Source organism: Ictalurus furcatus, chromosome 27 (assembly GCF_023375685.1).
Source record: "Ictalurus furcatus strain D&B chromosome 27, Billie_1.0, whole genome shotgun sequence".
Classification (NCBI taxonomy): Eukaryota; Metazoa; Chordata; class Actinopteri; order Siluriformes; family Ictaluridae; genus Ictalurus; species Ictalurus furcatus.
In genome coordinates this window covers 12,733,025-12,747,931 of record NC_071281.1, presented here as the reverse complement: position 1 = coordinate 12,747,931, position 14,907 = coordinate 12,733,025, and the positions used below count along the sequence as shown (strand labels likewise).

At 37.5% G+C, this 14,907-nt stretch overlaps 1 protein-coding gene across 1 annotated transcript in view; it reads left to right on the top strand.

The window, feature by feature from the left end:
* The first annotated feature begins 2,533 nt into the window (after window positions 1–2,533).
* coro2ba (coronin, actin binding protein, 2Ba) overlaps window positions 2,534–14,907 on the top strand; it is a 55,256-nt gene continuing 42,882 nt past the window's right edge. The window contains exon 1 of the mRNA XM_053616579.1: window positions 2,534–2,787. Within this exon, the coding sequence (XP_053472554.1) occupies window positions 2,773–2,787 (15 nt within the window). The 5' untranslated portion in view covers window positions 2,534–2,772. The remainder of the gene's footprint in view (window positions 2,788–14,907) is intronic.

The window sequence follows — 14,907 nt, the reverse complement described above, 5'->3', positions numbered from 1 at the left end:
CAGATAGCCTTTAAGAACGCCTTTGACAAAAGAAGAACATATTGAAATCATTCTCATGACTGGATCGGGAAGCTGTCAAAAGGTTGCCATGGACTTTAACAGGAACATCACACCTGACACTGTTGCTAAACTTATTAACAAATTCAAAAAGACTTAAAGTGTTGAAGACCAACCAAGAAGTGGACGTCCACGAACACCCACAACTGACGTGGTGCTGGCAAACATAGCCCCGTATGTATGGAGACTTTTGGGATACCCTGTATATTTACCTCCTCAAAGCAGCCAACGGTATAGTCAGTGTTATTGATTTAACAAACTAATACAGTGGTGCTTGAACGTTATATATCATAGTTCTGCATAAATATGACCTAAAACAACATCAGATTTTCACACAAGTCTTAAAAGTATATAATAAATTCTCACAGAATTCTCTCAGAATTCATTGTTCCATCAATGATGTCAAGCTGTCGTGGCACAGATTCAGCAAAGCGGGCCCAAACCATGATACTACCACCACCATGTGTCACAGATGGGATAAGGTTCTTATGCTGGAATGCAGCGTTTTCCATTCTCCAAACATAACACTTCTCATTTAAACCAAAAAGTTCTATTTTGGTCTCATCTGTCCACAGAACATTTTTCCAATAGTCTTCTAGCTTGTCCATGTGATCTTAAGTAAACTGCAGAAGGCCAGCAATGTTTGTTTTATAGAGCAATAGCTTTCTCCTTGCAACCCTGCCATGCCGATAATTGTTGTTCAGTGTTCTCATGATGGTGGACTTTGTGATCTCGTGAACTATTAAACGTCTTGCTCTTGGAGTGTCTTTGTTGGTCGACCACTCCTGGGGAGGGTAACAGTGGTCTTGAACTTCCTCCATTTGTACACAATCTGTCTGACTGTGGATTTGTTGGAGTCCAACCTCTTTAGATATGGTTTTGTGACCTTTTCCAACCTGATGAGCATCAGCAACTCTTTTTCTGAGGTCCTCAGAAATCTCCTTTGTTCATGCCATGATACACTTCCACAGACATATGTTGTGAAGATCAGACTCTGATAGATCCCTGTTCTTTAAATAAAACAGGACGCTCACTCGCACCTGATTGTCATCCCATTGATTGAAATCACCTGACTCTAATTTCACCTTCAAATTAACTGCTAATCTTAGACGTTCACATACTTTTGCCACTCACAGATATGTAATATTGGATCATTTTCCTCAATAAGTAAATGACCAAGTATAATATTTTCGTCTCATTTGTTTAATTAGGTTCTCTTTATCTACTTTTAGGACTTGTGTGAAAATCTGATGATGTTTGAGGCTATATATATGCAGATATATAGAACATTCCGAAGGGTTCACAACTTTCAAGCAGCACAGTATATCTGTATGTTGAATTGTCTACAGGTCATACTAGTACAGTAAAGAAGTGCTACTTTGTTTATAGTTTATGCTGTGAGTAGCCATGTTGATCTGACATATCGTGCTGAATTTGAGGTTGAGGGGACTGTCCCAGGTTTCCGAGTTCTGAGTTACAATTCTGAGTTACAAGTTTTAGTCGAATACAATATATTTCTGCCTCATGAAAGGAAACAGGTGGAGCTGGGCAGCCCTTTTCCAAGTAAACATGAACTAATGCTGCATTTGACTAGAAGTCATAACTCATAATTCCTGACCCCTGACCAGGAAAATCTAAAGAAAACTTTCCTTAATTCGGAACTTGAGATGGTCTCCTCAACTTCTCCAAGTTCGTATGAGATTAGCAAGTGACATTAATTCAACATAGAGGCACACAGCACCAGTGCTAAATGAAGTAGGACTTAACTTATAATGAGTTGTGCTTTATATACAGGTATTTGCTTTAGATCAATCAACATACACACATATTAGCTTGTTTAAACTATAACGCTGGCTATACTTTTGGCTGTTTGCAGAGGTAAATACACATCACTCATCACAGTTCGCTGGCTAGCTTGATGCTTACAGAAGATGAACATGGAGTCATCCATGTTTTTTCCCCCCACTTTGTGTATGTCAAATGCACTGAGGTTGAAAATGACATCATTCCAAAGGCAAAGAAACCGGCAAGAAAACCAGTGTGTATATGTATATACATACATACATACATACATACATATATATATATATATATATATATATATATATATATATATATATATATATATATACGAGAGAGAAAGATATTTTATTTAAAAAATCAATATCGGTCAATCTCTATAATTGACTATTATTTTATTGCTGTTGGTGCAAAGAGAAGAATAGACTGTATTAAGCTAGAGTGTACATTTTAATTCAACTGCAAATGGAGAGAGAGAGAGAGAGAGATAGAGAGAACGTCTGGGTTTATCTCTCAGCCATAGCCGACTCATTAGTAGGCTTTACTACAGAGCCCACTAATCAGGCTGTACAGTGCAGGGGTGGTGAGAGAAGTCAGGAGAGAGAGAGGGTGAGATAGTGAGAGAGTGAGAGACAGAGGGAGGAGGAGGAGGAGGAGGAGGAGGAGGAGGAGGATGTTTTTCTGTAGTAGGAAGCAGGCAGGCTGAGCGTACTTCACTGCAGTGCCCTACAGAAGCAGTAGCACTGCTTCATCCTGCTTTCTCTGTCAGTCTGCTGCTGCTGCTCTCTCGGCTATAGAGCACACACACGTACACGCACGCACACACACGCATACACACACACACACACACACACACACATTCACACACTGTGGTCTTCCTGGGATAGACACCGGCTACTCTCACCCTATCTCTGCATGACTGTCACAAAGGTAAGAGTGGTGCAGAGGGGCGGGGAGCACTTTCCGACTGTGCTGCAGTGGGGTGATGCTGTCAGTGCGCTAATCTGTGTGTGTGTGTGGAGGAAGAGAGAGAGTGTGAGACTGTTTTTGGTGCACCATTTGAGTTATCATAAGTGGAGGTACTGATACAGAGGCTGCGTGTCTGTCTATAGTTGAAGGGGTGTGTGTGTGTGTTTTAGTACTTGCATGACTATCTTACCTGCAGTCTGGGCTAATGTTTGTGCCATCAGTGTGTAGTCGGATTGTCTGTCCGTGACCTCAACACACACCGATTATGATGGAAGCACTTAATCCAGCACTGTCCTGCATACTGACGTGTGTGTGTGTGCGCGCGTGCGTGCGTGCATGTGTGTGTGTTCAAAATAAAGGGAAGGAACTGACATGATGCAGTATAAATCATAGTGCATGTGGCACATTCTGAGACCAGATGGAGAGATTTATCACTAGATCAAACTCAATTGTGCAATTGTGTGTGTGTGTGTGTGTAATTTATGTGATGAAGTTTACTTAATTTATGGAAAAGTAATCTAGTAGAGCTTTGTAACAACAACTAAAATAATCCTTATTGAAATCACAGTAATTTAGCCAATTAAAATATTTCTGTTGCAGTTCATTACTTTATCTCCTTAAATCAAAACAAAACAGCTGTCTCTTCCGCAATTTATATTATAAACTGGTATTACTTTACATCTAAAGGTCACGTAATTAATTAAGCTTTAACCTTTTAAATACTGAAGTCAAACATAATTAAAGGCCAAGTACACAATTAAATCCATATACCACTGTTCTCACAGTATCCAGCCAACATACAGTTAAACTATATGAGCCCGTGAGTTAATGTACTATATACATAAAAATATAAAATTGAAATTAGCTAGCTAATTTTAGTTATGCTCACCAATATCACACTCAAGTATGGTTAATTAATTAAGGCTGGACTATTGTGGTCATGTCATCACCACTTCTAAATCTCTCATTCATACATAGCCATCATAACATACACATCTGCACATAACATATTCATCATTACACATCTGCACATAAAATGCCATCATAACATAGACATCTGCGCATAACATACCCATCATAACATCTGCATATAACATACCATGATAACATACACATCTGCACATAATATACCATGAGAACATATACATCTGCACATAACACACATCATTACACATCTGTATATAATTTACCCATTATAACACATCTGCACAGAACATACCATGATAACATACACACCTGCACATAACATACATATCATAACATACACATCTGCACATAACACACGTCATTACACATCTGTATATAATATACACATCATAACATACACATCTGCACATAATATACATATCATAACATATCACACATCATTACACATCTGTATATAATATACATATCATAACATACAGATCTGCACATAGCATACCATCATAACATACACATCTGCACATAACATACCATCATAACACACATCTGCACATAACATACCATCATAACATACACATCTGCACATAACATACATATCATAACATACACATCTGCACATAACATACCCATCATAACATACACATCTGCACATAACATTCATCATAACACATCTGCACATAACACACATCATTACACATCTGTATATAATTTACACATCATAACATAAACATCTGCAGATAACATACCCATCATAACACATCTGCATATAACATACCATCATAGCATACACATCTGCATACAACATACCCATTATAACATACACATCTGTATATAACATACACATCATAACATACCATACACAACCTAACACATCTGCACATAAGATACACATCATAGAATACACTTCATAATATACACACCTGTACAAAGTGTAATGAGTAGTACAATAAAGAATTAACATTGCTGTTACCTTGTTTTATAACCAGGTGTGTGTGTGTGTGTGTGTGTGTGTGCGCGCGCGCATATGTTTGTGCGTACGTGCATGTGCACTGTTCTGCAGTAGAGGTAGAGGACAGTATAACTGTGGGTGGTGCCACTAAACGATTTGGCACTGAAAAACACGATGACCTTGAAAAGTGTGTGTGTGTGTGTTGCTGGTTGCTGACAGGGCTGAAACACAGTGAGAGGCAGACTGGGATTGCATAGTAATGAGCAATAACTGGCTTACTGTCTATCTGCACACACACACACACACACACACACACACACACACACACACACACACACACGCACACACACACACACACACACACTCACACACACGATGTTTGTCATTTCCTTGCTTTTTTACCATGTTACTATTATTACTGTTTATTGTTGTTAATAACTGTTCTACTATTTCCTGTGATACTTTGCCAAAACTGTAACTACATAAGGTCAGGCTAATAAGGCTCATTAACTTGATTTGAATTGTTTTGAATCGAATTGAATAGAAGTGAAGAGACAGGATATCCACTCTAACCTTGAGGCAGAAACCGTCTGTGGTCCAGATGGTGGTGTGTGGCACAGGCTGCATCTCTCAGTCTCTCACAGTACACAGTTTATAACTCTCCAGCTTTCTATAGCAGACAACAAGGCTTGGGCCTGCAGCATCTTTAGCCATTAAGTTAAGGGGACACTCCAGCCAAAATATAAAATGTAACCATTGATAAAGCTGTTGTTAACATGCATAATTGTGTTTTACTGAATCATGTAGATACAGGTCACAAGATTCAATTCATCGTCACATCAAACATCAGAATGGGGGAAAAGTGTGATCTCCGTGATCCTTATCCATGGCATGGTTATTGGTGCCAGATGGGCTGGTTTGAATATTTCAGATACCGCTGATCTCCTGGGATTTTCACACACAAAAGTCTCTGGAGTTTACACAAAAACAAAAAACATTGAGTGAGTGACAGTTCTGTGGGCGGAAACACCTTGTTGATAAGAGAGGTCAGAGGTAAATGGCCAGATTGGTTCGAGCTGCAGGAAGAATATACTGTAGTACCTCATATAATCACTTGCATGTTTGACAAAACATCAAACCTTGAGGTGGATGGGCAACAGCAGCAGAAGAGCACATCGGGTTCCACTCCTGTCAGGCAAGAACAGGAATCTAAAGCTAGGCACAAGCTCACAGAAACTGAACAGTTGAAGATTATATATATTTTTAAAAAATCACCTGGTCTTTTTCTAGTCTTTACCTGTCCAGTTTGGGTGAGTCTGTGCCCATGATAGCCTCAGATTCTTGCCTAATTGTAAATGATATTTAACTTGAAATATTTAACGATGAAAGAATGAACAATTGTATGATACTCTCATAAAAATGACAGAGAGAGAGAGTGAGTGAGAGAGAGAGAGAGAGAGAGAGAGAGAGAGAGAGAGAGAGAGAGAGAGAGGTTTAAAGGGTACTTGTTTGCCTTTAGCACAAGGTCAACTTTTTTCCCCTTATGCTCCTATTAATAGACGGGGTCAATAAAATCAAACAGTAGCACACACAATGTTCAGCTGCAACTACAACTAGTCATTACATCATCCAAGTCATGTGACACTTACATGAATGAGTGAAACAGGATGTGTATTGTGTGCATGTTTATAGCATTGGATGTTGAGTTAAGCGTTGTTAAACTACTTCTCACAATTCATACAGAAACAGAGAGGCTCTATGTTAAAGGGATATCACATGTGAATGTGTGAATACCATGAACAAGAATTGTGATGTATTGTACAGTAATAAGAATAAAAAAGATTTAAAAAAAACAAACAAACAAAAAAAAACATTAGATACATGAATTTATGTAGAAAACTTTGACGAGTCAAAGAAATCTCTAGAGTCGGGGTACTCAATCCCAGACTCGGACTCGAGTCCAATTATGAACAAACGCTGACTTGTCATGCACTTGGGTAAATTTGTATTCGAACTTGACACGGACTCGGGCATTTTGGACTCGGAAAAAAATCTTGGAGTACAGTCGAGTCCACATCATGTGTAACATGAAAAAAAGATGAAAAATATAAATAACAGCATAAAATTAAGATAACAAGACATTAATGAATGTCTCCCTGCCTGACCAGGGGCTTCGGGACTCGCACGATGATCATCGTGCAAGTACTGAATTGAGTTCTCTTTAGTGCTCTTTAGTACTGAATTGAGTTCTCTCTAGTGGCTTATTACGCTTGGACGGTCAAATAAATACATACAAATCATGTCAAAACGCAGGTCTGGCCAAGTAATCATGCAAACACAGTCGGTTATGTCTTAAGTGAATGTACACAGTTGGCGAAAAAATCGGTGTGTCAATACAGTATATTGGATCTGTGCATTAGGTCTTAAAGTGACAGCAGTCTAATAAACCTGCTGCTATCTGTGTCATTAATGTTAATCAATCAACAAAAGACAAAGAAAAAAATACTCACTCATTAGACTGAATAACTTCAGTAAATTTAATAAGAATCACTGTATATGTCATACAGTGAAGTCTATTTTATTTTACATTTGATTGCTTTATTCAATTTCCCTAGTATTTCTTACTTGAATACTATTGATAGACCTATGTGAGAAAACATATCGTTAGCATGAAATAAGATTGTAGTCATATCGCCCACATTAGCATTTGGTGATTCCAGTGTTGAATTTCACAGAAAATGTGAAATGTACTTATTAATGTAGTAAATATCATAAACCCTGCTGATAGGGATTTTTTACTTCTTTGAATTAAAATGAAAAAAAAAGTTACAAGAACAGAGCTGTGTTCAGAAATGTAATATAATAAAAGTTGAGGTGCTGATGGCATGAAATAAAAATATTAAATGGCAAATGGCAAGATGTAATAGTGGTCTTTGTTGTTATATTTATGTTGCCATTGGTTTGTGAAGGTTAAAATATTAATTTAACAGCTCAGTGTTGAGTTTACAATCGCAATTTAAAATCTTTTTTCAGTTTAATTACTTTCTGTACTCGGCCAGACTCGACTCAAACTCGGCCATTAAGGACTTGGACTTGAGTCCAACTCGACCCCTTTTGGACTCAGATTCGGACTCGGACTTGATTGGTTAAGGACTTGGTCTTGACTCGAACACAACAAAGGAGGACTCGGACCCAACACTAGGAATCTCGAAAACACTTAACATGTATAACTGCTATGGGTGTAATGATATCAAAGTTAAGATCTACTTGGAGAGAGAGTGCTCAGTGCGATGCTTGCTCTACCATTTATGTATCTTGGTACTGCGAAGCTTTTGGGAACCTTGACCTGAACGATTTGTACTGATGTATTGATTTAAAAGGCAGTACTTGAAATGAATCAAGGCAGCAGTCAAAAATCACTTATTATCAATTATAATTGATTATAAATTCATTATTATTATCGAAAAAGGACAGATAAGTGATGTGCAAAAAAAATATTCTTTTTTAAACTGATGTTAAACAGACTAGCAAGGTGATTTACCCATATTTCTGAAATAGTCCTTCTCTAATTCATCATTGCAGCCATTCCTACTAAATCAAATCATATAATATCATATCATAGCAGATTCACTGGTGTTGTCAAATATGGAATTGTTGCATTATGAATCGAAATAGTATCACAGTAGATCAAAAAAAGCAAATCACAAGTCCTTCAAGAAAGTGTACATAACCAGACTTACTTTTTAGTTTATTATACAGTATTTCAACATTGGATAAAACTCCATGAAAAGAGCTTTGGTACAATGTTATCATTAAAGAGTAATGGCCAAAGTTTTGAATGTTATCAGAGAAGGGGTTTGGAGGTGGATGCTAGTGCAGGTGTTTTTTTAAAAACATACACAAATGAAAAAAACTCGATCAAGAAGAATCATAAGGAAGAGCTAGGAATCCATGGCATGAAACACGAGGTATAAAATACAAAATGGGTTGGGCTTGGCTTGGGAGGCTGCCTCATCATCCACGAGCTTCACGTTGTCTTTGAAGGCCGCTTTGTCAGCCTCTAGCTTGAGTATGGCTCGGGAGGCCGCCTGGTAGGCCTTGGGCATGGGCTTGGCTGGAGAGGCTGCCTTGTTGGCCTAGAACTTGAGCACGGCATTGGAAGTCGCCCTGTCTGCCTCTGGGGTGAGCTTGACTAGATAGGCCGTCCTGTCAGCCTCTGGGTTGACGCCCTACCCCCTCCCCCACTCCACCTAAAATATTTTTATGGGAGGCTCATGCCTGGACAGGGAGAAACACCCATCTCAGGAGAATGTTTATTAAGCTTTGGTGTCACTGGGTGACCAGGTTCTCTGCCCATTGATGTGCTCTGCCTGTAATTAAGTGACAGCATAAACTTCAGCCATTCACTCTCATCAGGCTTAAGGCCCACCAAGCTTTTGGAACTAAAATTCAGACTGCAGTACGAATCCATCAGGGGAGAATTCATTACCCTCATAGGGAGCTGGAATACCCATCCGCATCACTTGGGGACATTCCACAGAATCAAAATCTGGCAGCATGAGAGGCAGAGAGCTCCACTTACCAGACCCCAGTTCAGTGGCATGAGAGCTCTAGCATAGTGCTCACTGAGTAGCTATGTCAATCTTAGGTGAAGTCTTCAGCGCCTTGACCTCCTGATAAAATTTTTGGAAACCTGCTGCATCCATGTTTGGGTCTTGTTTTGTGTCCGAGAATGGGTTTGGAGGCAGATGCAAGTGCAGATGTTTTCTTAAAGCATTCGCAATGAAATAAACCAAATCAAAGTAAGAATCATAAGCAAGAGCTAGAAAAAAATTGACAAAGAAACACACAGAAGCCAGAACCTAACTAGTGATACCATTTACTCTCACACAAGACAGGAGAGTAATCAATGAGATATGTGACCAGGTTATGTGACTTACAGGGCTGCTGGGATACAGAGTCCTTGTCAGCCATTTTGTGGCCAAAACCAGAGGTGCCATGAAAATTGTGATATATACAATACTGTGAAAATTGTGTTATATACAATACTTCCTTTAACCTACTTTTATTGAGTTACTCTCTGTCTAAAAAAAAAACAAAACCATGAGCTAGAGTGGATTCTAGTTAGCTGTAAGTGGAGTATTTTTGTGTTTTTGTGTGTGTGTGTGTGTGTGTGTGTGTGCAATGACTCCTGAACTTGCCTCCAGCTTTCAGCTGCTCTCATCTAAACATCTCTGATGTTTAGTCAGGCAAGAGGTTAAAACTGTTTCTCCACATCCAGGGAGATAATATCAGCTTTGTTTGATTGTGCCTGAGGCTGAGTACCTCCCCATGGTACAACACAAGACAACGATTGTGTTGTGTAAGTTACTCAAAAAAGTAACCCACTACAGATTACTAATTACTACTTTAAAATTGTAATCTGATTACATTACTGATTACTGCATGTAAAAAGTAATCAGATTACTAATTTACTTTCACGTTACTTTCAAAATCTATCAAACCTACACAAATACACTACAAAGGGAAACTCATAGTTCTTTCAGTAATTTTAGCACATCAATGTATGACATGATCAGAAAAAGTCGGATTTATCATAAAACTTGCCTCAGGTGTTGTCACTGTTTGTAGGACTACCAGACCGATAAAATATCAAACTTTACTAACTAGGCTCATTTGGTGTTGCTAGCCAAGTGGAGGCACAGCTAAGCTATCATTGTATTGCATGCAAAGTACATTATCTATCCTTATGCTCTGCTCATATCTGGAACTCACAGAAACATTTACACACCTTGGTTTCCTGCTCAGTGTCAGAGTATGTTACTGTTTCAGTTTCAACCCTTTTACTGGTTTAAAATAAATAAATAAAACAGCGTATATCCATTTTTCCAAACGTGTCAGCCAAAAAGACACAAGTATTTCCATGTATTTTCCTGTAAACCCTGTCTGATTGGTCTTGCCTCCGTTCACTGAAGATATAAAATTACAGTCTTCTTTTACTGACTAAGTAATGTGTGTAAAGTCAATCAAGAACTTTTTGCAGACAATTTATGGAAGACACACAACAGCGTCTCATGACCATAGATTTTAGTGGGGTAGGACAACATTAATAACAATATAGCCTCAAACAAAATTAAGTTGAGAGGCTATCACACTTGACTTATGCTATAGGCTACGATCTAGTGAATGTTTTGTGTAACCCTGTAACAGGCAGTTGAAAGTCTACAACATTGCGTACAGGCACACAGCATACAGTCTAGCAGCTTGTTTTGACTGGTTTTGGACGTATCTTTGTTCAACTGTGCTTGATACAGCAGGTGTGTTTCCTGAGGTGATATTATTACCCATGGTTGCCTGGTTTCAGCAAAAAAAAAAAATCCAGACAAACTACATCTCAAACCACAGAAAAGACTTGAAACTAACCAAACAAAAAATCAGGCAATGGCAATTTTTTTCTTTATTTGTGTGTGTGTGTGTCTGGATATGTGTATGGGGGGGGGGGGGGGGGGGGTTAAAATGGTCACTGTGGTGCACACATATTTTCACTAGGTGAAATAATAACTCAGTGGAAGCTAAGAAAGGCAGGCAAATCAACGCAACACTACTTTACATTTGTCAAACTGAGTCGTGAATGAGGACTTTATGAAGATTACCATTTGTTGAATGGCTGAAACATATTTACAACCAGGTTCAAACTATTGGTTAATTTTGTAATGTGTGACATCCTCAATGTGATCTATTTAAATTAAAATTGTTTTCTCAATGTCACAGATTTAACTGAGGGCCTTGACTTTGACACATTGTATTATCTGGTGTTACTATAGTGTTTTTGTTTGTTTGTTTGTTTTTTAATTAGGTTTGATTTTGTGATGTGATTCTTTTTAGGTTTCATTTTTGAATTTTAGTTAAGTTTTAATGCATTTTTAAGATACATTAGTTAGTAAGTTATATATTTTAGTTTCAGTTTTGGTTTTAGCAAGTTTAGTAGGGGAACTTTTTCTGTCTGTACTTTAGAGATACAAATAATGCATATTGTGTAACGTCCTAATGGGTAAAATGTGTTGAAGGTATCATTGATGGTTAGATTAAAAAAAATTAAGCATTTTATCTGGCTTAGACAAAAAAAAAAACAACAAAAAAAAACAAAGTAAATTAACAATATATTTAAGTTGGCTGTTGAGAGTTTTAAAAAAAATATATAATAAAAAACAGAAATTAGTTCAAATTAGTTATTTTGTTTTGGTTAATATCCAAGCTAAGGTGTCCATTTTTTATTTAATTGTAGTTTATTATTTGTTTTATTTCTGTTTTAACTAATCTTATAATAACTTTCACAGACAGATACACAGGCACAATTCCTTATACAGCATTCTGTACCGTCAAGGGCAAAGAAATCACATTGTACTCTCTTTAGTCATGGATACAGCACACTCTCACATAGAGTAAATCTCATTTCCACTTTTCTGAATCTGCCATGTGCTGACTAGCACTGGAAAAATCGTCAGTATTTTAACTGTGCTCTGTAGAGATTAACTTCTTCCTATAGCAACTGTGAACTTGACTCACTTTTCTCTGTGTGGATTTTGATATGAGCCTGTTGGGACTTTACCAGTTCTGGGGACACAGTGGATTTCACTAGCTGTAGATCATCGTGGTCCTTGATGTGGCTCAAAGGAAAAATAGAGTTGTCATATTCTGTGAAGCGGCCAGGACAGGAAAGAGGGAAGAACATCCAGAGACAAAGTTAATGAGAGCGACGAGATGAAATGCACAGGAGAGATCTGATATCTAAGCATGAATATGTAGTCATATGTAGTCATATGAAGTATAGATGGAGAACACAGTCGCTGATAACAGGAGAATTGATTTTATATGTCTGCTTGACCTGTTAAAGCCATTAAATTCTGTATTTATAGATTACAATGGATCTATTGGATGCTGGATGCAAATGTAGGTCATTACTACAGTATATGAGAGCAGGAATTCTGCATTTGGAAAAGAATTATGCTGACAGGAAAGATGAGGCTTATAGGCTTACAGCACTATAGCTAGAGTGTATGTAGCTAATGGTGGCTTACATCCAGGGTTGGGAGGGTTACTTTAAAAATGAGTTCTGTTACAGTTGCAAATTACTTCATGAACAATATAATCTGTAACGTAATCCAAGTATCTCAATATGAAAGTAATGTAATCTGATTCAGTAATGTAATCTGAATCAAGCAGCTGTCTATATTGTGTTATGTCAAAAGATTAATTTCTTTGATTTTAAATGAAAAAAAATTGTAATCCTGTTAGTATTCCTGTTTTTTAATAAATGTACCTGTAATCTGTAAACATAGGTACACTTTGTTTTTTGACGTAACTGTATCGGATTACAGTTTTTTGTATCCTGATTACGTAACGCCATTACATGTATTCCGTTACTCCCCAAGCATGCTTACATCCCCAGACGAGGAAGCATTTCCACCTACGCTGCACTTCACAAGCTACTGCGACAGAGAGGAGGAAGAGAAAATGTGGGAGAGTGATAGCCGAGTCACTCATTATGTAGAGAGCGCTTACTCTCTACAGAAAACGTCTAGCACCTAGTGTCTGACATAAACGAATGTGACAGATGATTTTGATGTCATTTTGGCACTTCTCATTTATACATAAATAAAATTGACAGAGCTATGCAATCAGGGTTGGACAGAATATTCAGGAATGTACTAATACGTAAAGCGATTCAGAATCTACTGTGCAAAAGTACATGTAAAGAAATGCTGTAGAGCAAAGATTCCTTCAAAAATAATCAAATTAAATGTTTCTATGCTTAAAAAAATACTAAAGAGTAGTAAACAGTAATAAATCAAACAAAGTCAATATTTAGTGTGGTGACCATTTGCTTAAAATAAATGTAGGCTCAGGTACAATTTGTGCAGTTCTATAAGTTTTATTGAGCGTCTTGCAGAACCAGCAACAGTTCTTCTGGAGACTTTGACTGTCGCTCTTGCTTCTTATTTTTGCAGCAAATCTCAGCAGCCTTCAATATGTTTTTTTGTCTGAAAAGTGGTCTCTTACATAATATGCTGTTTTCTTTACTGACATATAAACATTTTTCTGTAACATTTAATTTTGTACTAGAAAACTAATGTTTGGAAATCTCAAATGTTTCTGAACTGACTCGATAATGTAGAATCCTTAACATAAAATCTATAACAAAGTTTATACTAATAAAATAGTGCGCCTAAAACCCTTTTTTTTTTTTTTTTTTTTTTTTTTTTTTTTTTACAGTACTGTATTTAGAACACATCCTGAAAAGCGTTGAAATCCAATCAACCGAGTGTAGACATTCATTGATAAGGCATTATCGAACGCTCATAGCAGTGACCTGATGTTAACCTAAACCAACCAGGCGCATAAAGCATCAAGGTAAGTTTACACACTTCCATCAATATATTCTAAAAATGAAACTTTTAGTAACTCGTAATTATTTCGCTGCATTAGATAACAGAATAGACAACATTTTTGCCTAGTTATTAACCTTGATTCAGTTAGCATTTAGCTCCTTAACTAGAATGTCAGCAAGTTTTTGATCTAGCAGGTTAAGGTCAAGCCTAATCAAGTTATTTACTTCAAGGTATTTCATTCAGGTGGCAGTTGAGTCCTTCAGCGCAGAATGTTTTCCCACTGCCAGTTTGATCATTAGGAAAAACCCAACCATGCATTTACACACTCGGTGCATTTCACCTGTGATTTAAATAAAAATGACCTAAAGTTAATGAGTTGACTTCCTCACAAAACGTTGGCATAACTAAGTTTAATTAAGTAAACAAACCTAGCCGAATTTAGTTAATTACACTTCTTATTCAGTGGCAATGGGCTGGAGGTGAAAACAAAGACAAACCCCCTACAGCCAAACATATCTGACTACACAGCACACTGATATTCATAGGAACACACTGTAACAGAATTTCTTGTTCCAACATAATTTCATAAGTTTTTTTAATGTTGAAGAAAATGGTAATTATGGCAAAAATATCGCTCGTCAATTCCACTAGCCGCTGGATTTCACAAAATGTTCCCATTATCTCTGAGTATCACTCACAGTTTCTTCATCTTAACCAGAGAGCACAGTGCCGATCTGGTTGTCATTTCCATAAGCATTATCATCATCACTCTCATTATGATCAGCTAAGCGCATACACAGACAAACAGGTCACATGCCG